Consider the following 22,392-nt stretch of genomic DNA (forward strand, 5'->3'; position numbering starts at 1 on the left):
AGAAATGACAATTATATAATTGTAAAATATTTATTAATACACATGTAAAATCATCATCATTTGTCACATAGAAGACAATGAATTACTCTCCTCTCTGCAGTAAAACGTACATTACTATGAGTTATGTACAGTAGACTTAAAAAAAAAAAAAAGAATGATTCTTTCCAAAAAAAAGAAAAGAAAAGAAGTCTAAGGTGGTGAAGTGCTCACTTAAAAGTGCACACTAGGGAGAGGGAGCCGAAGCTTACCTGATGTGCTCTATTAACCCTGGGAATGTGTGCGCATCACATGGGACATTCACACGTGGACTGACTTCTGGCTGAAGTGCAGAGTGTGTTTAAGACTAAAGAACGAGATTAATCTCAGCATCTTTACCGACTGCTGGATATTTCACATCGGTGCCTTCTGGTGGACAGCTGTAAAATCGTTTTTAGTACCATGTGCAGCATGTCGTAACACTGAACACTCATAGTCTTCAAGCAAATCAGTTAAAGGCAATATAATATCCTTTCTGGACAGTTAGATTAAGTTCCTATTTTCTCAAAGTGCCATTATGCATATTGAATGCCAGTGTCATGGACAGGAATCAATTCTTTAACTCCTGGGTTGTGTCAAAAAGAGACACTAATAACACCCATATCAAAGTAATATGTGTTCTGTCAGGCTTTGCTGGCAGAAACACTCTGGTATTTTGACGTGTTCACCCATGTTGTTACTTTCTTAGCAGTCTACAAATCATCTGTGTGTGTGAGAGACAGTCTACTCCATTTCTATCAGCACAAATGATCGTTACTTGGGACGGAGAGCGTGCACATTTGCAGCCCTTGACGTTGTTTCTACCTCAGCAGGCCGACTCGTGGTTTGTTGGTCGGTCGCTTTTAATCTTGGCCTCTTTCTCTCTCCCCCGTTCTTTTTTTACTTGCTGCTTTTCAAGTTTTTCCTGAGCCTTCTTCATCTCTTTTATTCTCCTCTTAATAGTGGAGCGATCTCTTTGACTAGAAACGCCAAGCTCCTGGAAGGCAACACATTTTCAGTGCACCATTATTTAAATCAATACTACAACCAAAAATTAATAACAATAAAAAACAACAACACAAGGACCAACCTTAAGTTTACTGCTGTCCATGCACAAGAGATGTTGGCCATCCACACCTTTAGCTGTGAACTCTGTTATATACTGTTCCATATCCATGCCCATCAACCAGTGGCAGATCTGCTGATTGGTCCACTCGGAAAGTGGGCGGTTCTGCCACATGTACTGCTTTGCCGCTGGAAGAGGGGCATCATCAAGGGTCTGAAAACAAGAACATTTTATAATGTAGTTATGTCAGAAGTGGAACATGAGAAGAGTCATAAGGTGTGGAAGACTGCAATACACCACTCTCCCATGCAAAGAATGCTAACCCACATATGTCTGGCATATTTCACACAAAATCTGGAGCACACTTATGAAATCAGGTCAGAAGCAGAGGAACACATCAAGAAAGGAGGCAAGACTAAAACATGAAAGGAGATGTTCTAAATCAATTTGTAGTAGCTCTTTTCAATAAAATATAGTGACCAGGGGCTGCTAAGCTCTAGAACAAAAAAAAGCACCATTGGGTTATAAACGTAAAATAATCTTCTTAAGTGTTCAACACATTAACATGCATTTAGCAGATGCTTTTCACCAGAGTGACTTATAATAGAGGAACAATCCATTTGTCAATAACTTTTATTTTCATTTATTCTTTTAACTTTTCAGATTTTTGCCTTTTGAAGGATTTTGTTAAGGCAAAACACTGACAAAACAAAAATAGTTTTGTTGAGATTTACTTAGCACATTTATTTAATTTCATATATAGATTATTTAAAAAAAATAAAGAGGTGATAAAACTGGGTCTTTACCAGCCACTGTTTCTGTGGGGTGAGAATGTTGTCTCACACATAAAACTACAGTATTATATGGCTTCAGGAGGCTTGTGATATACTGTGCGAGTCATTAACTACTTTTATGAGACTTTTATGGTGCTTTTTTACCATTTTGGAGTTGAACATCTCATAAAATGCTTCCAAAAGAGCAGAGGACACTTCCTATTGTGTTCCCTGAAGAATGTAAGTCATACAGGTTTGTTAGGATTGTTTTATGTTTTTATTACAAACTATTCATTTAATATTGAGCCACTCACACACCCCAAAACAACTTGTGAAATGATGTTTCCTGTGGCAACATCTTACCAACAGGGTGCAGGAAGGCTGTTGCAATCATTTGGGAAATTCTACACACCGTGCACATAAAAATGACACTGGAGAGCTGCCTCACTCACAACCACACCCATGTACTCCATACGGATAACAGAATTCACTGCGGAAAGATCCTAACCATAGACAGGAAGCACAGAATGAACAGGGTGGATGTTTTAAGAGGGGAGAAACCTGCTCTCCTGTGCCTCACTATGCACAGATGGAAGAGCCTAAAAGTCCCATTTACTTGTGCCTGATGAAATTTACAGGTGAAATCCAGTCATTTCAATAGAAATCCATACGACCGCAAGTTTCACATGAGGGCATAACACACAGACTTCGCTAGAGCTCAAGTTGGCACTGACCAACAGAAAGCTGTTTGGTTTGAAAATGACTTGCTGAAATTTTACAGAATGACATGCATGCTGAACTATCGCCGCTTTCTCAAAGCTACTAGTATGATCTCATTCTTTCCATTCCTCCCTCATGACACACACATGCTTGCTCTCCACTTCAAAACACCTCACAAACCAAAAGTTCACATTCAGGGCTGATCAAATATATACATTTGATGAATGCTAAACATTAACCATCGACGGCCTCTCACCTCACAGGAGGAGAAGGTATGTGTGTGCGAACGCCCGAAGAGACGGGGCTCTTTGAGTAACCCTGCCAACACAACAGGGCTACCTGCGATCGAATCATCCGTCACAGACAAGCTCTGTAATAAGCAGTAGGACACAGGGACATAAACATATAAACATACACCAACAGACACATAAACAATTACTCACAAACAGTTTAAACAGATACAGTTTTAAAGGAGAATGCATGGAATGCTATTTAGCATGCACCTTTACAGCAGATAATGCTAATGGCTTAAGGGCCACTAGTCCATTACAAGACCATTCAAAATAATGCCAACATAGAAATGCATTATGTATATTTAATTATATTAATATTGTAACAAAGTAAAAAGTAAAACAAATATTTTCCTTATTCTTTAAATACACGTTAAATGTACACATTAATGTGGCTTAAATTATGTGTTTTCTCTCTCTCTTGAATGATTGTTTGAATTAAATGTAGATAAATGGAGCGGTGGTAAGCATTGATATCGCCTTCAGTGCCTCGGAAACTGTACCAGTGGAGAACAAATCCAGAAACCACAACCAGTAGAAACACAAAACTACTTTGTATTACTTCTAAGAGCTGGCCATTTAGCACTATCACACAAAACAATGATCGTGCATTCCTACTGTATCATGTGTAAGTGAAAAGAATTAATATCTAAACCTGAATTAAATCAAGCTATTAAAGTGTTAAAGCCATCAAGAATGATCACTAACTAGTGTGCGTTCTTAGAAACAAACTACTTCTAGTAACTAAATTAGCACACACCATGGCAATGCTCCATTATGAAACAGGATTGAGTTTTATCAATGTGGGCAAAAGGGTTTATTGTGAGAGAATGCATGGAGCATTTAATCTTTAAACAAAGCTACGCCAAAAAAACTAGTCAACTAGGGTTAGTAGCTAACGACTGTCCTCACACAAAAGATACATAAGCTGGAGATGCAACTGAATAATGTACCAAATCTAAGGAATGAGAGAGAAGAGACTGCCAGGAGAGGTTGGTCTGATTTAAAGAAGATTTCATAAAAACACATTGCGCATAAGCAAAATTACATACAGTAGGGTCCAATGTGATGGTCATGTTCTCCAGCACAATTCAAGAATGTTCCAATCGAAGAAAGAACATCTGACCTTTTATATGAAGGGGTTATAGTGACCTAATAGTCTTGAATCTTAAAAATATATACAATTTTTACATCGTATAGCTTGTATATAGCAGATTTCTAAAACTTTGTTTATTGCCAGCTTAAACATACATTTTGAATACCAGATAATCAGTATGCTTTCAGACTTTTGGGAAGTTACTGTCTTCTCAAAAACAAACTAGTACAGTACAGTACAGTCACTTCCTGTAAGAATCAAAGTCTGAACAAGATGAGATTGCTTGAATATTAACTTTAAATGACATGCAACAATGCAACCAACTGCAGCCTTGCAAAGTGAAAACTGAATTCATTTTAAATGGCTCAACCCCAATGAACGGATACAAAATGAATGCTTTAAATTGCTGACAACACAACATGTCAAGTAATAAAAAAAAAAAAAAAAAAAAAAACAGACAATAGATAAATAAAAAACACCTGGACCCTACTCACCTTGTTTGCACGATCCTCTATGTATCCATCTGAAGGAATTCGGGGCAGACTGCTACTGGATGCAGAACGGCCTTTTTCTCGCTCTCGCTCTCTTTCCCTCTCCCTGTCCCCAAACCAGGAAAATGGCATACAGGAAGGGATGGAAGAGACAGAGTCAGAGAGGGAAACATTGCCGCTGGACTCCAGTAACTCTCCTGATCCCCTGAGTTTGGACAACAAAGAACCCTTGCTAATAAAGCTATTTGAGTAATGGAGATAAACTGATCTATATAGGAGAAGACCAACAGATTTAAAGTGATTTTAAACTTCAGGTTGATATTAGGACATTTAATATTCATACCTGCTCCCTACAGATCCTCTTAGTGTGATGCTCTCCTGTTTTTTGCCTTTGCCTCCAGATCTGCGGATACCACTAAAGGACAACACAGAAGAAAGAGGGAAAATGGTTAAAAAATGGTTTTGGGCCTTGACTACTTGATTGAGGAAGAATAGTTTTCTGTTTGTCAAGATAAAATGTTATTTTCCTACTGGGCTGCTGAATGCTCGAATCTGATGAACATTCTAAGGTGTGCAATTATTTTCAGGTAAACGCACGGCTAAACTAGTTCCAGGCAGGTCTTGACCCCACTACATGTCCATATCACTTCACCAAATGATTTCAGTTATGTCAAAGGTCCTTTACAACTTACAACAGCAAAAGAACCATAGGCCACAATGATAAAATTAAAAATATCACATTATTTCCATATTTTTGTCACAAAATGTGTAAAATTATGAATGGAAATTACTTCTTTCTTTCTCCCACTCTCTCTTCTTTATACACACACGGACATACTGTACAGACACACACTCACACAGAAACGTGTTGTCAACGATGCTCTAATGATTTTAATCAGTAAAATAGTTTAGCAATTTAAAAACTACGTGACATTTCTCACAATCTTGGAAATAACGATGCTGTTCTTGAAGAAGATAAACTTACAGTTTTGCTATTAGTAGAGACGCTGCTGCCGAACACTGTTGAGAGACGCGCAGATTCAGGTAATTCACTCACACTTAATCTCTCTCTTTCTCTGTAATAACTCTCTAATTGCATTACTATCAATGGCTTAAGCCTCCGTTACTAGGTCTAAAATGATGTTTTGGAATTAGCAACGGAAGCGCGGAAAGAGATATTCGTAAAATCCTACACAGAAGAATGTTTTAAGGACAAACACCAAACAAGTGTCTTGAAATAAAACATCAGACAATGTCTTGAGGTGTGGTAACCGTAGTATAAGTGGAATAATTGATTATCAGAAAATAATGCACGCCAGAAGTGTAATGGCCACTCTGCATCATCATCTTGTGTGTGCATTATACTCTAACAAATCAACATCCCATCTCCAATTATTCCTTACATTATAAATTCTGTATTGTATCACTTGGAGAACTATCTCTTTTACTGAAAAGTGGGACTTCCAGTTTTATGATTTGTCCCATAATTTTTTTTTTTCTACAGGTGTTCCATCTCCTCTCATTGTTAATGTCTCTGATTTTGGCACACAAGAGGTAGTTGCTGGCCAGGCTATACCTGAAATCCGGGAATCGTCTTTTGGTCTTTCGCGTTGGTGAACCATCACTCTCTTCATCTGTAAAACAAAGGAGCAATTCAAAATAGTGTACATTTCCTCATAGTCCTTTGACTGATTCTGATGAGCCTGAGCAGGAAAACCAGTGGAAGGAGATACTGTACAAATAAAAAGTACTTCAAGAAGTGAGTTGTACCTCTGCTCGCGCTGCTCTTGCTGCGCTCCTTGCCTTCGCTCCTCCTGTTTCTCAGGTTTAGGAACATACTAGAGGAGGACTGTGAGGAGGATGGGGACTGAGGAGTGGAGGAGTCTTTAGGTGGAGATAGGCTGGCATGTGTGCTGCTGCTTCCTTGGGGTGTTTGGCTCTGATTAAATACATCATCTCTGCCTTCACTTCTTGGTTCATGTGTATGGTCGTGTCCAAACTGTATAGATGGAACAGGTATGGGTAGGTTCTCGAGGTAAGACCTCCTTCTTTCACTGTTTGCTCTTTCCTGTTTGTTATCTTGTATGCACATAGATTCCTTTAAAATAAGATAAAATTAAACTAAGATTTCTTCAAACCAAATTGTTGGGCAAAACATACAGGATGGGGGTCAATATATTAAACAAACGCTGTGTGTGAATACAGTGAACACCCTGGAAGTTACAGAATAGCTAAAGTCACTTACAGAACCTTACATAAGTGTAGCACATTCAATCGTACACCCAGTGAAGTCACATCAATAAATACCCACAAGATCAGCAGAGTGAAAAATAAATATAACATTTGTTCCAATTTTTAAAGTGATAATATAGGGTTTACTCGACACACATAACTAAATTTTTCATATATAAGAGCTGTCAGACAATTAATCGCATCCAAAAGAAAATGTTTGTTTACAATTCTATTCGATTTACAATTAAATTAGATTCGATTCCATTATAACGATTCGATTCTGCATTCTTTAAATGCATTCACAGGATTATTTAAAGGCAGTGGCTATTTGTGTAAATAGCAATAGCATTTATTTTTTTTGAGATATGCTATGTACACCATGTTAAAATTATACTACTTATTGCAAAGAGTGGCAATTATCGGCACCTCGGTATTGTAGTACAATGTAAAAAAGTGTGTAATATTAACTTATTGAGTGTACATTTTTATTTTAATTCAAATTAATAAATGGATGACAACTTATTGGGACAATAAAGCCATCCCTACACCTACCCTTACCCTACCTGGTACTTTATTTTCAACTTTTTGATTATATTCTTCATTTTCATTGAAAATAAACACTTTTCTTATGTGATTTGAAACTTGAAAAGGGAGAAAAAAGTTTGCCAAAATGCGGATTCAAACCCAGGTTGATTGTGTAAAAATGAACGCACCACGTTTTACCATCTGTGCCACCGGAGCTAACGACTGTTGTTTGTCTTTTGTAGTGTTGACTAGCCAAATCACACATTGGTGGGTGTTAGTGTACATGTATATAGTTTCAGCCAACAAGGCGGGCTATTTGCAATTAATGTAAAAAGACACTCTGATATTTAAATGCTCGATGCGATGCACGAACACTGTTCAGGGTCTCTATTAATTTGTGCTTGCAGCAATTTAATGTGTTTATATTTTGAAAGCACGGAATCACTATAGAAATCACGATTCATTCGATTCTAACATTTTCAATTTTAAATTGATTACTGTCTGAGATCAGCGATTCACTGTTCAAAAATAATGTTTCGAGATCGATGCATTGCATCATCAGGGATTGTTATCAATGAAACGAGTGAATCGTTACACCCCTATATTCATGCATATTGATGCCTTTATGGCCTACCCCTACTCCCTTTTATAATTTCTACTTTCATTAGTAGAAAATGTGCACATTTTGATGGAAACAAAAAGTTTGTTTGGGCCTGTACATATTTTCCGTCTGTAAAATAATACACATAATGCGTTATGTTTAACAGTAGGGGACAATCTAAAAATGTCAAACCTGTTACCATAATTATGTGTGGTACATAATTGAAAAATGTATGCATTAAAATGCATTAAATTCTTAAAAAAAAAAACTTAATTTTTTATTTTTTTTATGACAAACCAAGCCAGATAAAAATAAATAAATAAAAGATGAAAATAGGATAGACCACACGGTTCTTTTTCCCAAAACAAAATATCGGATGCATCAGCATTTCAAGATAATGTGAGACTTTCTGAGTGAGACTAAATGGCAAGAAAGACGCAGAGATTCTTCATGTACGCCTAAGTTTAGACTGAAGATGACCTGCAGTGAAACTCTGTGAGGTATTTAAATGTTTGTGGTTCAGCACACCTGTGATTGGCTTGGTGTCTGTGGGCCTCTCGCTGACTCTCTGAGATTATTTCGGGAAGGCCGCTTGCGCTGAGATCCCTGTGCTAGTTTAGCTTTGGCTCTGTAGACACTGCAGTCCAGGCGAGCCGTCTGAGGAACATCTCCCCAGTCTGCATCTGAGGACAGACAGACACACACCAACATCTCAAAACCAGAAGGAACTACTTTAACAGATTAGGCTGTTTATTTCTTTTCTGAACAAAATAATGATTAATAAAGGTGTTACAATAAACTAGAGTAAGATATTACAGCTAGTCCTATTTATTTGACCAGATTTGACAGAATAAATGATTGGCCGAGCTGTTCTCTACCAGAGTGAAGGTCATCTGTAGATAGTCCATTTCTTTCAGAGGAACCAGAGTTTGGACTGCTAGGTTGACTCTCTCCTATAGGACTGCAAGACTCTTCTGGCTGGTCTGATCCTGTTCGACCCTCCAGACAAGCTATCTGAGAAATGCAGAGAAGTATTATATGCATAAAGCGTCACAAGACTCCATCCTGTTATATATATTTCTATGATAACTAAATGTTATGCATTTGGCAGACGCTTTTATCCAAAGCAACTTTTTTTTCTTCAGATTACAGGTCTTGCTTTACCTGGGATTTGAACCCACAACCTTGGCATCAATACTAGGTTAAGCATGAGGTAGAAAAGGCTCTATATTTTTCTGCAATAATTTTTGCATGGATAACTTATATATGTTCAATTAATAATTATCTGTTTAATAGTTTAATCATTATGCACAAACCCTCACATAACACTCACAAGACCAGAAGGATATTCATATTGGAAATCTCATTTCAAAATGAGAAATGACCGTGAACAGGATGTAGTTTTACCTTATGCTGCAACTGCCTCACAGTGATCTTGTACTCGCTCTCCTTTTGCTCCAGTTTTCTCTTCAGCTCCGCCTCTTTCCTTGCACCTTCAGTCTCTCTAAAAGTCAAGAACAGACACACCGTTACAAAAACATGATAATAAATCTCTCATCTTTTTTCTCATTTTTCTTGTGTCATGTATTTCTCTTTGGAGCATTAGGATTTCTAATAAATTCACCTATCACAAATCAGTACATTTCCAAGAAAGCCTGACCAAACTTCCCAGAAATATACTGCTATGACACACATACTGTAACATGCTCAAACACACCTCTGTTGATGCTCCTGTAGAAGCGTGATGGTCTTATTGTATTTGAGCTGCAGGGAATCATTTTGACTCTGGGCTTCATTCAAACGCTGATTGATGGTTTTACAGAGGGCCTGAGCATCAAGCCAGCATTTTTCCAACTTTTCAATGCGCTCCCTGCTCTCTTCCACACTCCTTTCAAGAGCTGCACCTCGAGTCTCCCAAGACTTGCGTTCAGCTTCACTCACATGTAGCTTTGAAATGGCAAACACACAAAGAGTTAAATAACTCTGCAGGCACACAAGATACAATACTTGCATTTTTAGAACCATCCTACCTTCTCTCTCATCTGATTGAGTTCTGTTACTGTGACGCTGTGTTTTATCTGCAGCTATAACAGAAAATTCAAGTGAGAAAAAAGCATTTCACAATGATGAACGCAGTACAGTATGTGTAAATTCACATTATACCTCTTTGAATTTTTGTTCTAGTTCAGCAGGATCAATATCTTCCATTAGATCAATGCCTTGGCTGCACAGTTGTGAAACCACTTCTTGTGCCAAATCATTTGATGCATCCTCCGCCCCCTGCTTCCTTTCAGCCCCCTCTTTCTGTATCAGTCATAATATGGGCCCAACAAAGATTAGTGACTCATTTATTCAATATTATTTAAGCTTATCTTTATATGTTCTTTATATGTTTACACCTGTTGCACAACACTCTTATCAGTCAGTGGTTCAATTTCCAGTTGATCGTGATATTGGTCATGGATTTGAGAAATCTGTTTGTCATCCTGCAGCTGATGGTTTTGGGGCTGGTGGTGGTCTTCATCTTTTGGCTCCTGGTTTTCAGGGCTTGTCACATCTTGTAGAGTCTCGATGATCAGACGGGCCACTTCACTCTCCACACCAGGTTTCTCCCGGCCAATGAGAAACCTGCATTGGAGGGCATAAAATTCCTTCACGCAGTTCTAGGACTATGACCTATGCCGGTATTATACTGACTATGAGATTAGATTTGCCCTGGTGAATCATTACCAGATATTTCTTTCTTAATAGGTGATGCATGTTCATTGTTCATAACAGTGAGTTCAAGGCATAATGGAGCGAGCTCACAACTTGTTCCTGGTGAGGCCTGAAGCCACAACCTTAGTAGACTTTAACTATAACTTCACACAGGTTACTTTATGTTTAGCTTGTTGTGTTGATACTCACTTTACCAGACCTTTGGTGTTCTTCAGTGTGGTAGCAGCAAAGAGTTGAGCGACACCAACCAGACTGATTCCATCTACTTCCACAATCTGATCATTTACCCGAATTCTGTTAAGACAAACCACCGATGCTTGTGTTACACAGAACCATCAGCATCTGTTGCATCTGTTACTCACATTGTTTGCTATCAAACAGAGAAGGCTTTACTGATTTCACAAGTCCAAGTCAAAGTCAGAGACAAGTTTTTACCGTCCATCGCGGTGAGCTGCACCTCCCTCGGTGATGGTCTTCACAAATATCCCCAGCTTCTCCAGTCCTTGATCTGCCCCAACTCCCATACCAATTATACTGATTCCCAGGCCATCGTTTCCTACACATCAAAACAGGCGGCTCAAATACAGATCTTCTACAGTTAATTGGCTTTCTCAGGAATTTGAAACCAGGGGAAACACATTTTGTGACAAAGGTTTAAAAGAAACCTTTTAGAATGTCTATAGGTAAAACATCCATCTTTTCCACCCTCTTTTCCAGCTCGTACTCAGCAGATGCAGACACAGGGTCCACATCATCATTCCTTCGGTCATAATCTTCATCAGAGAAGGTAAAGTACACCTGCAGGAGAGCAAATACACCAAATAACACACCAACACAATTGATTTCACAATTAATGCTGATGTAAAATCATGTTCTGATGAGATAAGACAAAAATTAGTCATTCAGACTTATTCATGTCTTCCTGTCTGTGACTGCTTACATTTACATCTTAATACCGACTCAGTATTTGGCAACTTGATTCATCCTGATGAATAATGATTCATGCATTCAAGCTTCAAAACATACAGGTTGTCTATATGACTTCCGCACTGACTTCCAAGTCTTCTGAAGAGATACAATTGACCTATTGGTAAGCCCCACCCCCTTAGTTACTGTTGCTCCCCTGGACAAACAAACAGAGCTGATCCCATTCTCACAATGACTGCTGTTGGTTTGGGTTTAGGAAATGTAATAAACTAAATTATATTGCCCATCCTCCCAGGATACCTGTTATCAGTGTTACAAGTACCACAGGCACATAATTTTTCCATTCTCATTGCATAAACACCATCAAACTGATGAAAGCTTCAGATCTTCCAATGTCTCTGTATGGCGCTGAAACCTACTGATGTCCGAGTTCAACAACTGATACTTGACTGCCAAAACGGATTATTCATTCATTAAGCTTAACTTGAGAAATTGGTCTGACTAATCTGTGCACAAATCATTCAGACCAGTTTTGTGAACCAGCCGATTCACTAAAATGATCTTATTCTAGTGTGATTAGCTGACATATCAGACACAGATACCTCTCTCAAAAACATGTCAAGAAGAGTAATTCAAGAGGTCAAGGGATTTTCTTTCAGGGAATAATGAATAAAATCTTGGGCTGTTCCACTCATTAAGCAAGAACACTTGGAATACAGCACAACAGTCATATGGACTAATTTTATGATATTTTCATGGAGCTTTTGCATCCCTTTTACAATCTTGAAAGTTTCAGTTCCCATTCGTTGTAATCACAAGAAACAAAAAAAAGTGACCGATACAATTCTTAATTTCACTCATGCTACAGATAATGCTACAACAGTACACAAATTCATTTTTCATTATTAAAAAAAGTGGTTATGTATTTTAAGTTTCACAGACAAAGTCCATAGTCAACAAACATGAAGCACTTAGAGGTCCCTTTCAAAGCAGTTTTATATTGGTTGGTCAAAATGGTAAATGTGTATGTTCAAAGTTCAACAAACTTGAATCTGATGAAAAATGTTCCTCTGTCTTTTTATTTACCATTTTACTTATGCTTCCTCTATCCATACTTTCCCTTAATCTCTCCTTCTCTACTACAATCCCTTTTTTTTTGCTTCCTTTCATTCATTCGCTCCCTGCTTTCTTTTGTCTAGCGACTCTAGTTGTCATGGAGTAAACGTGCACCTCAGTACAATGTCCTTTTCTTCCCAAACATGCTCAAGCACAGTGTCTCTTTCTATCTCCCCCTCCCTCTCTCACTACTTTAAGCGGTGGCATTTTAGCAAGAACACAGGACTATTTCTTCCTGGACTGAGAGAGTCTGTCAGTGAACTATGACTTACAATAAGGAAAAAACAACAGATGTCACAGCGTTGAGGTCCAGCGTCAAACCTGAATACCACAGCTTAAATAATGATCGAGAAATTAAGTCATACAGGTTTGAAATGCCACGAAGGTAATTAAATGTCAGAATGTAATTTTTTGAGGTGATAAACCCACAAGAGAAAAGAAGAGAGAGAGAGAAAAAAAAACAAAGTTATGAGCTAATATTCAAAGCCCATTGTCTCCTCAAAGTTCAAAAGATGTCCAACACATACATCTGTTGAAAGGAAATCCTCATTCACAACCTATATGAGGCAACTCACTTCCTGCTGATCCTTTTTATGGGAAACAGGAAGAGTAAACACAAGGGCTCCACAAATACAGAAACAGGCACATCCTCAAAATGTAGGAACGCTACCATATGTTTACAAAGGGAGATCCAAGCTTCCTGATTTAGAGAGAAAATACATCATAGTGTAAGACAAATGTTAATTGCCACCCGCTCATCCCACCTCTATAAATACACAGCAAACAAACTGACACTGACCTACTCTACATGCTCAAGGAGGACACACCAAGAAGGAAGGGATTTTGAGGAGACTGAAACATTGAACACTGAGCTATGGTAATCTGAAATGTTACTGATTTGCTATGTGTTCTGACCCAGACTATAAATCCATGGTGTCTTCCGTCTACCAGGCTCTGAAAAAATACATGACCTGGTTTCCAAACTTAGGAGATCTTTTAAGGGTGCTGAGAACAACTGCAAGGTCCACAGGGAATGAAACACCCTTACACACAATCATACAGCCTCTAGTGACTGGTTATGGCCAAAGTGGTGGACTTTTGCCACCTACTGTAACACACTTAATATGTCCTTCTTTATTTCCTCTAATCAATTGTTTAGTATATTATATAATATAATAATTATAATAATCTGATTAATATGCAAAGTCTTGAGCTTCCACAGCATTGAATTGGTACAGACCAATGATTAGATTCATTCATATCCAATCACACAGACCTTTCATTCGCTTAACAGGATCCTTTTAAAACACTCCACATTCTAGAGGTCCCAAAGTCAGACACATGAATGACAGCACAAAGCACTTTCTGTTTGATGCAACCCAGTGCCTGATCTCAGACAGATGAAGTCAGATCAAAGGGTTTTGTGTTTTCCTTTGATCTGTTATATGACTAAAATTTGAAAATCTGTACTGACTAGCATTAGTCTCCTGTAGCCAAAGACATGTAACATGATCAATTATAGTTTGTTTTGTATTTATGTACTGGCTGGGGCATATTTATGTTAAATAATTAACAAATGCACAATGTGTATACACACACACACATATGTATGCATGTGTGTCTGTGTACACAAAAATGTATGTCCAAAGGTAATAATAAAAAAAAAAAAAAAAAAAAAAAAAAAAAAAAATCACTGACACATACAAATACTATTGTTGATATCTGGTTTACTTGCTATCGAGCACCTAAAATAAACTCTTAGGTACGAAAATCTACTGAATGAATGAATGAATGAATGAATGAATGAATGAAGTATTTATAAAGTATATTTAGATACTAATGTATGCTCAAAGCACTTTACAGTAGGATAGAGGTCTCTCCTCAGCCACCACCAGTGTGCAGGATCCACCTGGATGGTGTGACGGCAGCCAATATGCTCAGCATATAACAGCTATTGGAGGAGAGAAAAACGTGATGGAACTAATTCAACTGCCAAGACTGATAAGAGCCAATGAGTCAATATAGCAAAACACCAGAGTTACACACATACTCTTTACAAGAAGAATTTTAATGACCACACCTACTTACAGTATTGCATCACTATACAGGGGTGCTAGGACCCACACAGCCCAGAGGGCAAGTATAAACCATTATGTTTAACCAGAGGCTTAAACATATTTAGCTATAGCTTGATACAGATGAATCACTCAAATCATAAGGTTAGCAGAGCGGTAAGTTATACAGTAGGCCAGTTCTCAAGAAATTTGCAAGTTTCTTTTACTGAATATTTTCAGGTAAAAGCATGATACTCACATACTCTGCCATCCAGGTACTGACCAAACTCAACCATGCTTAGCTTTAGTGAGCAACCATTCTTCGCCTACACAGTGATACGGCCTATTCTCTGCTATTTTTACTCATTCAATGCATAAATTCATTTAACTTTAATAGAGTTTTTAAAAAAAGAAGACTTATCTTACGTTATTTTAGTTTTCAATTAAATGTCTGTTGATTTACAAATGATTCATTATTTGTACTGGAAAACAAGACAACAAATTAAAAACTGATATGGCAGAGATTTTATACTACTAACCTGATGAACTTTGGCAAATCCAGTGTTTAGCTAATAAAAGCATTCATTGTATCATCCTTGGTAAATGGTTTAGAAGCCAGCCAATCAGACTGTCAATTTTCGTGTAGTGGTTGAGTGCAGTGTGCTTCTGGTATCAATGGAGTGTGAGTGTTCTATGAGTCTGCGCTCAATATTACTATTTAGTTAACAATGCTAACAAATCAAATTGACCAAACTGTCATTTCTATACACAGATTTAGTGAGGAAACATGTTGTGATCCCTTTAACAAAAATGTTCTATTTCAGAAAATCTTGTTTGTCTGTTACATTAAGTTTCAAATTATGAGGCTCATATCAGCTGAGACCAGAGGTAAAGCCCTAAGATAGGGAACTAATCACACATTTCTCTGTAAAAAAAAAAAAAAAAACCTGTCAGAACATGAAACATAGGAAATGACATGCCTGAAGTGATACAAGCTCAGACAGCACCTTTGTTGAGAGCTGTTATCTTAAATATTCTGGGTAGAAGGTGTTTTACACTATACCAGGAACCCTGACGAAGTCATAAGGATCAATAAAGCAGTGAAACAAGTCTCAGACAAGTATACTATTTCCCTCTTACTAAAAGTAAAGTTTGTCTGTGTTTTGGGGCTAAACAAATACAGGACACAGGTGACAAATATCTTAAAGCAAGTAGGATCTTGTCATATAAACGTGAATAATAGCTGCAATAGTACCACCATAAACATGCTTCATGAGAGTAGGAGCTAAGCTGCTGACCGAATTGAGCCATGAGCATCTGCTAAAGGTGCGAACACAGATTTGGGTAACAGCTGGCAGGCTAATTCCTTCAGGCACTAAAGAAAACATTCTGAACCATTTCAGAGGGACCAACAAATAAATGCTAAAGGTGAATAAAAAATAAGTTAAAGTACTAAATATAAATAAAAATAAAAATAAAAATAAATAAATATATATAAAAAACGCTAAAGGTGAATAAAAAATAAATCAGAAATCAGATTGAGTGCAAAATACCTTGATTGGTGCAGTAGAGAACTTGATCTTTCTCTTTGGAGTGAGATCTTCCTCATCAGAGAGTCCTGGGAGTTCTTCAAATTCCTGGAATTCCTCCTTCACTTGACATTCCAAATCGGTCCTGTTGTCCTTGTCATCCACGAAGGCAGCATTCTCAATTCCACAAATCAAAGATCTTTTCCCCATCGATCCCTGATCATCTTGATGTTGCCTCTCTTTTCCTGTTAAGACATCTTCCATCTCTTGGTCATCGTCATCCTCTTCAACAGCTTCCTCTACTCCCTCATCCTCTCCTTCTCTCTGTTCATCCTGCGGTTCCTTATCTTTAACATTGGTAGCTTTCAGCTGTCTAACAGTCTCCAGTACTGCCTCCTCTACAGTTTGGTCTGTCTTTAGTTCTCCTTCCTCATTGTCTTTTATCCCCTCCTCCTCGTCTTCCTTCTCCATTATGTTCTCCTCAAGAAACCTTCCCTCCCTTCTATGGTCTTCCTCTTTTCCAGTCTGTGCAGATTCCTCATATGTCCTCCATCCCTCGTTATGTTCTCTAATACTCCGTTTTGATTCCTTCCCAAGGAATGTTAATTGGAGCTCCTCGCTGTTGGTCAACACCATCTCAGAATTGTGATTCTGGGATTGGTTCTCCTTTCCAGACTCTTCAAAAACATCATCCTCAACATGTTCCTCCTCATTGCCTTCGCTTTCAGAAGATCCGGTTTTCACAACCACCAGCTCGGCTCTGACAGTGGACAAACCAGGAACTTTCTCAATGTTCTTGTCTTCATCTTGCTGCTCTTGAAATGCAGGATCTTCTGCTACAGATGCATGACTATTGGTACTCCTTACAGACAGGTTTTGGATCTTTTCGCTTGTATACAGAAGAGTGGGTTCTGATGAGACTGTATCTTCTGAGGACTTAATATGTCCTTCAACTGTGGAACTAGCATTATGTAATGTCTTCTCCATGCAGATTACATTCAAAGGGGTACTGTGTGAATCTGAACCATTTAACATGGGCAAACAAGTTTCAGAAGGAGAATCAGCCCATAGGGAATACGAGGTAGGGGAACTACAGCTGTCTGGTGATGAAGGGGGATCCGAATGGCTGCTAGCAGCGGAGGGGGACTGGGAATGACTAAAGGGACTATGGGATTCCGTGGAAGGAGCAGCTGACAGCGATTCACTATCACTGTCCAACATAAAACTCTCCAGACGTCTGGATATTGGCCCGGCATTCATTGACATGCTGAAGTTATGTGATGGTGTCTCACTTTCACTTTTCCCTTTTTCCTTGTCCTCACTTTCTTTTGCCTGTTTCTCTATCTCTTTAAGTTTGTCATTTCTGTCTCCAGTAACTGAAACTTTCCTCTCTTTTCTCTCCACTAACTGAGGCCAGATAACTTTAGGAGAGCTAGATCTCTCCGTTGGAGACTGTTCCTTAAGGCCACTCTCAAACAGCTTCCTGGTCATTGAGAACTTCTCAGCCAGTGCTGCCTTGTCAATGGAAACATCCTCTGTTTTCCGGCCCTCAAAACAGGCTGAATCTAGACTGGTAATACTACTTGGGCTGGACCTGTAAGGGGTAGAATCCAGTGGAAATTTGGGTGACATGGGTTTGCTGATATTGGGACTGTCCAGATTCTGTTTTCCATCCATATGCAAGAATATATTTTTTATTTTGCTCACTTTGTTGCCTGACGGTCTGCCTCGGGTGTCGCTGCCTCCGTTGGAGAAGGGTGAAGTCGAGCTGATTGATGCACTCCCATCAAATGAGCATTTGATGGAATGGAAGTCTGATTTATAGGCATTCCTGTGAGGGGATGCACTTCTCAGTGTCCGTTCACTTTTGTTTTCACTTTTAATCATGATCACAGATTAAAAAGAACAGATTTCTCAGTAAGTAAAATAGATAAAACTGGGACTATAAAAGTAGCGTATATCCAGGTGCATGGTACGTCTTCATTTACACTGGCTGAGATAGATACAGATGGTGCTGAGTGACTGACGGAGTGCCAACCGCTCTTACCTACAACAAAGAGAAATTAACACAACTATTTATCCCTCAACACTCATTTGCGATGTAAATGTACACACAAACACTTGTTACATTGAACTGTGAAAATGCCTATACTGAACAATATAGGCTACCATTCTTAATAACCTAATAAAATATTTTTATTTTATTTTAAAATGTACTGATAGCACAGATGGACAAACAAACACCACCAGGGTAAACGTAAAACCACACTAATATTAACATTAGCTAAATAAAATGAAATATAACAAAAACACACTTTTTTATATACGTTTTTTTTTTATATAATACAAACAAATGTAAGTTAATGGTTCATGCAAGGAATTTTAATAATTCCCTTTACCTTAAATTATCAAGACGATTCATACCTTTAACTGAAAGCATAACTTTAACAAATATCTTACAGAAAAGAGTAAATATCCTAAAATTGTTCATACAGCTTACTTCCTTTCTGTTTACTTTTTAAACACATTAAAAGTGAGTAGCCTACATATTATATGCATCTTTTAAAGCATTAATAATTGCCTTACCGTTAACCACCTGACAGATCTGTAACATTACAGTCCTAAATTACTTTTTAAAAGTAAATTTTTTTTTTTAAGGTAGCAGGTGCTCTTACAACCCTCTTTTTGACAACTGATCTTTTCCCATTGACTGCTGAATCCGACTTCAATGCTACTGAAGTCTGACTTGTTGAAGTGTGTGTAAGCAAGTTTATCTTTCCATTTTCGAAAACAACACGACCGCATAAAACGAGTTTAAACCTACCTGAACTTCATTCATTGCGATTTACGCAAGATCTGAGAAACCAGGACCAAACAATCACAAGCTTATAACACTATTCGTCTTCATTCATTTCTCCGAAGTCTACATGTCTTTCTCCTTGAATGTAACCAGCTCAACCCCAAATGCGCGCTCCCTTCTTCAGCGTCATACCCGCTGCTACTTTCCAGTGCTCGCAAGTAAGGCACGCGCGCGCACGGAGGAGCAGAGAGAAAAAAAACTATTATTGGACAACCGTGGTTAAGTCAGTAATCGAGTCCGTAAAGTAAAAGCTAAATCCAGATAATGGCTAGGGTCTAATGTAGCCTATTACAGACATCACGTATTTGAATAATAACAGAAATACATTTCCCAAATCATGTGATTCGTATGTATGAAAGACACATTGACTGTAGCCTAATCATATGATCCCCAAAGCTTTCTTAAATCAATAAAAATGTTTTACAACATTTTAATAATTTGAAGGTAGAGTCTAAAAACTGGATCTGAAATATTAACTAACTAATTAAAAAAAAAATAGAAATAAATAATTTTGGGATATCAAAACCGATCATCCATGCAATTAAATATGTTCCATGCACCAGCATTTTGGGCCACATAGATGCCATATTTGAGAAGAGAAAGGAGAAAAATGCAAAAACACTGTTCACTACTGACAATGTAAACTGCCAATATAAACCATTTTGCTGTAGACAATTTGTTTCCTCCTGTTTGTCTTGGTGTGGACTGTGTGACCATATAAAGCCTCTAACAGATGTCATTTTGTAGCTACATACTGAAAGTAGATTATTTCTGCTGAGCTGCTGTTCAGAGTGACAATCAGCAGCTGAAGCATGCAGTCCCATTTAAAACTGATCGACTGATGTATAATAATAATAAATGAAAAAAAAAAACATTCCAGCAACTGCAGTGTACTTGTGTTTATTGCTAAGCAATATAAATCTGAATGTAATGCTCTCTGTAATTGTGCGGCAGGTCTGAATAGTTTACAGTGTTATGCCATGTCCCTCTGAAACAGCAACAACCCGCTGATCTGAGAAATTGGCAGTTTTTTTTTTTTTAATTAGATGTCTCAGGTTCATTCTTAGAGATCTCTTTTGCTTTCCCACTTATAATCAGTATCAATGAGAAAAGTGTCTTACACTAACCCCACAGTACCTAAGTTATGAAAACAAATGCACTACCTAAAAAGAAAAAAAAAATCAGGAACACTTACCATTTCTTTGATATTTCTTTCCAATGGGAAAAAAAAAGAAATGATTTACATGTAAATCCAGAGTTGATGAATGAAGCAGGTGTCTGTAGCCTGTGTCTCTCAGCTGCTAGTCCTGTTTCGCTGTCATGACCTATGCTTTGTTTCTGTTTGGGGATAGTTGTGATATGACGCATCATTGTCGAAGTCCTTTTTCCTCGGCTTGGGTTTGTTACGTGGCCTGAATTTGGTGCTGTTTTCCCCAGGTGGCCTCAGGACCTAGATTTATAAAAATATCTCCCAATCATAGAGGCGGCAAGGATGAGAGAATGAAAGAGAGATTCGAGAAAATTAGCTGGAAGTGGAATGCAATACAGTTCACACATTTGCATAGAAATGATTAACTGTTGCATGTGTGTTGATGACAAAAGTCCATGTCTGAAGCAATTGAGAGATGATTAAAAAAAAAAGAAGATAAAACTCATGAACAGAGTATAAAGCCAGAGTGATTCAGATTAATTCAGGAAGACAATAAAAAATAAAATCATAAAATAAAAGCACTCATTAAAAAATACATTTGTTCTTTTTTATTTTTTTCTACCGTGAATTGTTGCTTATTGGACTTGCGAGCATATGTCAATGGCTGTAACAGTTTCTCTGACCTCATTATGAATATAAATAAACTAGAATGTTTAAATCTTGGACTGAAATTTCAACAGGAATTTTTTTATAAACCATCCCAGTCGAACACTAGGCTTTATCTCTACATAGAAAACTGGCCCACATAATGAAATAGCAAAATATTTATTGAAAATATTATTTGCAATAGATATGTTATGGGGGTGTTTGATAATGATTTATCATTTAAAAATAACCGTGGAATCTCACGTTTTTATATACTCTCAGCTCCATGGATCCAATAGATATGACTTTATACAGTGATCTGAGGGGTGAAGGCACTACAGAGACACAGATGGTGATCTATTTAACTCAAAGTTTTGGCCTGCTATACTTTGTTCATAATTAATCATACACATAACACTGAAAACAAAGAAAACTCCTACTTAAACCTAAATGTTAGCCTTTAATTTACTAATATTATTTGTTCAAAACTGCATATACCAGTATAACAATTATAGCACAACTACAGCAATATAACAAGTTTGTTCATAACTGCAATAGTATACAAATAGTTTTTTTTAAATGATCATAATTGCAACAATATTCCATTTAAAAAAAAAAGTCCATAAATTAAAATTCAATCACATCTGCACCAACACACAAATTCAGCTTGTTCATAACTGCAACAGTATAAAAATCATCATAACTGCAACGACACCATAAAAGGAACTGTCAAAATTGCAACAATATAGCAGTTTGGTAAACAAATATAACAATTAATAATTCAATTGTCCTTCAAACTGAGGACAGATTAATTCATTTGACAAAAGACGAGGCATGAAAAAACCAAATCATTAAACCATGAAAGCAAATTATCAGCAAGTGTTTTAAGTCAGTCTGACATTCATTGTCTGCAATTAATCACTGAAATAACCTTTGGACTGACTGCCGATTGCTTTCTTGATGTAATCTTCTCTACTTTCGGGGTTCATTTTACAAAGGCATCTGTTGAATAGAAAAAAAAAAATCCTTAGACTGTAACATATGCTGTGAGTAAATAAAAAAATAAAAGCAGAATAATAAGAATATGCACAGGGCATGCTTGTGGCGGATGGCAGTTTCCTTAGATTGAGTTGGTGACTCTGAAACATATTGGTTTTGGGATGCACCATTCCATCAATAAGCTTTCAGAGTGCCAAGAGAGACACTTAAAAGAATGATATGAAAGACACTTAGAAGAATGGTATCCTAAAACCCATGTTATGCTGAGTATGCACGCAAAGTCTTTGCACACTTTCTAAAACCCACACTGGGGTAGGTTCCCATGTGTCAATTTTAAAGGCAGTTTTCTCAATATTTAGATTTTTTTGCACCCTCAAATTCCAGATTTTCAAATAGATGCATCGCGGTCAAATATTGTCCGATCCTAACAAACCATACATCAATGGAAAGTTTATTCATATAGATGGTGTATAAATCTCAATAATAATAATAATAAAAAAAAAGCCTTATTACTCGTTTTGTGGTCCAGTGTCACATCTGCAATTTGTTTAAAAAAAGATAATTCTCATTCAATAAATATTGTAA

General features: G+C 37.5%; 1 protein-coding gene across 6 annotated transcripts; it reads right to left on the reverse strand.

Annotated features, from left to right (window-relative positions):
- Positions 1–98: 98 nt before the first annotated feature.
- LOC113106336 (neurabin-1-like) lies at positions 99–20,532 on the reverse strand. 6 transcript variants are annotated; one of them, XM_026268172.1, is made up of 19 exons: positions 20,209–20,532; positions 16,178–18,200; positions 11,193–11,325; positions 10,963–11,083; positions 10,717–10,821; positions 10,209–10,437; positions 9,973–10,113; positions 9,840–9,893; positions 9,527–9,756; positions 9,217–9,313; positions 8,688–8,823; positions 8,338–8,492; positions 6,222–6,549; positions 6,028–6,085; positions 4,795–4,866; positions 4,455–4,656; positions 2,831–2,944; positions 1,106–1,294; positions 99–1,012 (listed from the first exon to the last, which is right to left on the reverse strand). In XM_026268172.1, the coding sequence occupies exons 2-19, from the start codon at positions 18,038–18,040 to the stop codon at positions 842–844; spliced, it is 4,398 nt and encodes a 1,465-aa protein (XP_026123957.1). In that variant the 5' UTR covers positions 18,041–18,200; positions 20,209–20,532; the 3' UTR covers positions 99–841. The 6 variants fall into 6 exon arrangements, with proteins under 6 accessions (XP_026123957.1, XP_026123976.1, XP_026123967.1 ...); XM_026268191.1 differs by lacking the exon at positions 20,209–20,532 and adding an exon at positions 18,978–19,129 and having other exon boundaries at positions 6,222–6,450; XM_026268182.1 differs by lacking the exon at positions 20,209–20,532 and adding an exon at positions 18,978–19,128 and having other exon boundaries at positions 4,455–4,557.
- Between the last annotated feature and the right edge of the window lie 1,860 nt (positions 20,533–22,392).

The sequence above is a fragment of the Carassius auratus genome, chromosome 1 (genome assembly GCF_003368295.1).
Source record: "Carassius auratus strain Wakin chromosome 1, ASM336829v1, whole genome shotgun sequence".
Lineage (NCBI taxonomy): Eukaryota > Metazoa > Chordata > Actinopteri > Cypriniformes > Cyprinidae > Carassius > Carassius auratus.

Coding starts and splice junctions, on each gene's coding strand:
- LOC113106336 (XM_026268172.1), bottom strand. CDS start 18,040: ATGATTAAAAGTGAAAACAAAAGTGAACGGACACTGAGAAGTGCATCC. Junction 10,822..10,962: donor GCAGCTCACCGCGATGGACG/GTAAAAACTTGT, acceptor TTGTCTTAACAG/AATTCGGGTAAATGATCAGA. Junction 2,945..4,454: donor TAGAGGATCGTGCAAACAAG/GTGAGTAGGGTC, acceptor TGCTTATTACAG/AGCTTGTCTGTGACGGATGA.